The 1363-nt window shown below is 34.7% G+C and overlaps 1 protein-coding gene across 1 annotated transcript in view; it reads right to left on the bottom strand.

Annotated features, from left to right (window-relative positions):
- The window catches only part of arhgap22b (Rho GTPase activating protein 22b), a 27180-nt gene that overhangs the window by 5858 nt on the left and 19959 nt on the right, over nt 1-1363 (bottom strand). The window contains exons 5-6 of the mRNA XM_016493076.1: nt 957-1164; nt 739-871 (exon numbers count right to left, since the gene is read on the bottom strand). Coding sequence (XP_016348562.1) covers nt 739-871; nt 957-1164 — 341 coding nt within the window. The remainder of the gene's footprint in view (nt 1-738; nt 872-956; nt 1165-1363) is intronic.

Here is a 1363-nt window from a genome sequence, read left to right as displayed (position 1 = left end):
AAAATATATATATAAAAAAAAAAAAATATATATATATATATATATATAGTTTTTTATACATTATTCATATACATATAGCAATGTTTATTTATAGAAATTAACAAAATCACAAAAGAATGTGTTTAGACATATCGCAGTTTTTAAGATGAGTGCAAAAAGGGTTAAGGCAAACTAACTATCCTCTAATGAGTGACAACTTAACTTATAACTTAATGTTAACTATTCTGGTGTAGATTTGTTTCTTAATGTTATACATTTGAACAAGTTTTATGTTTGTAGCCCTATGTTTAATAATATTTTATTAAAAAAATTATATATTTTATACACTATTCATATATATCTAGCAATGTTTATTGCAAAAAATAAAAAATACACTACATATATACTGTACATATACCAGTTTTAACATGGGTGCAAAAAAAGCCAAACTAACCATTCTGTTTTAGATTTTTTTTCCTAATGTTATAAATTTGACAAGTTTGATGTTTGTAACCCTGTGTTTAATAGCACTAAAAGAATATATATATACATATATATACTGTATATGCAAAACAACTGTGTTTAGACATATCCCAGTTTTTAACAAGGGTGCAAAAAAGGTTAAGCACATCTCTCCACTGACCATTTCTAGAAAAAGAAGTAGACACATGTAAGTGTTTTCAAATACATCTAAGGTTTGCTCCTTTCGTTTTTCTTCTCTACACTGCCTGTATGTTCAGATATCACGCCGTCACTAACCTCCTCCTCATCTTTGGCCAGGAGCTGAGCACAAGCGAGGAAATCCTCATACTTGCAGAAGGGAACGACTGGCTCGGGCAGCTCCCTGAGATACAGCTTCAGCAGGGAAGCCACGGTGTGGACATCAGTGTTACTATAAATGGCAATTATAGGGTTAGTATGAACAGCTGATTGAACCGAGTTCATTGGTTGCACGTCTGTGCTCAGAGTAGTCGCACCTGTCAAACTGAGGTTTATCTCCACAGTCAAAGGCCTCCTGAAGCTCCTTCACAAGGTTTGCTTGTCCTGGCATCCGGAACAGGCCTTCTTCATCAAGACCCTGCTCCCTGATGAAATCCACACACTGCTCAACTAAGAGAGGGGCGAGACGAGGACCAAACTTCCTTTCATACTGTACGGTGTCTTCCAAACGCTGCCCAAATATGCCTGTAGAGATGAAGCAGGTCATTTTTTAAAAAGACGGATTCTTAAATCAGTCAAAACGCACAGCACTCCTTACAAAAATGTACTACGACTATAATGGTTCAGTGATAATACTACTGTACTTTGATATATACTATGGTACTAAATCATTACCGTAGTGATTTTACTCTACACTCTTAAAAAAAGGTTCTCTGTTGACAAC

The sequence above is a fragment of the Sinocyclocheilus anshuiensis genome, unplaced genomic scaffold (assembly GCF_001515605.1).
Source record: "Sinocyclocheilus anshuiensis isolate Anshui unplaced genomic scaffold, SAMN03320099.WGS_v1.1 scaffold546, whole genome shotgun sequence".
Lineage (NCBI taxonomy): Eukaryota > Metazoa > Chordata > Actinopteri > Cypriniformes > Cyprinidae > Sinocyclocheilus > Sinocyclocheilus anshuiensis.
This window is presented reverse-complemented; position numbering and strand designations above follow the sequence as displayed.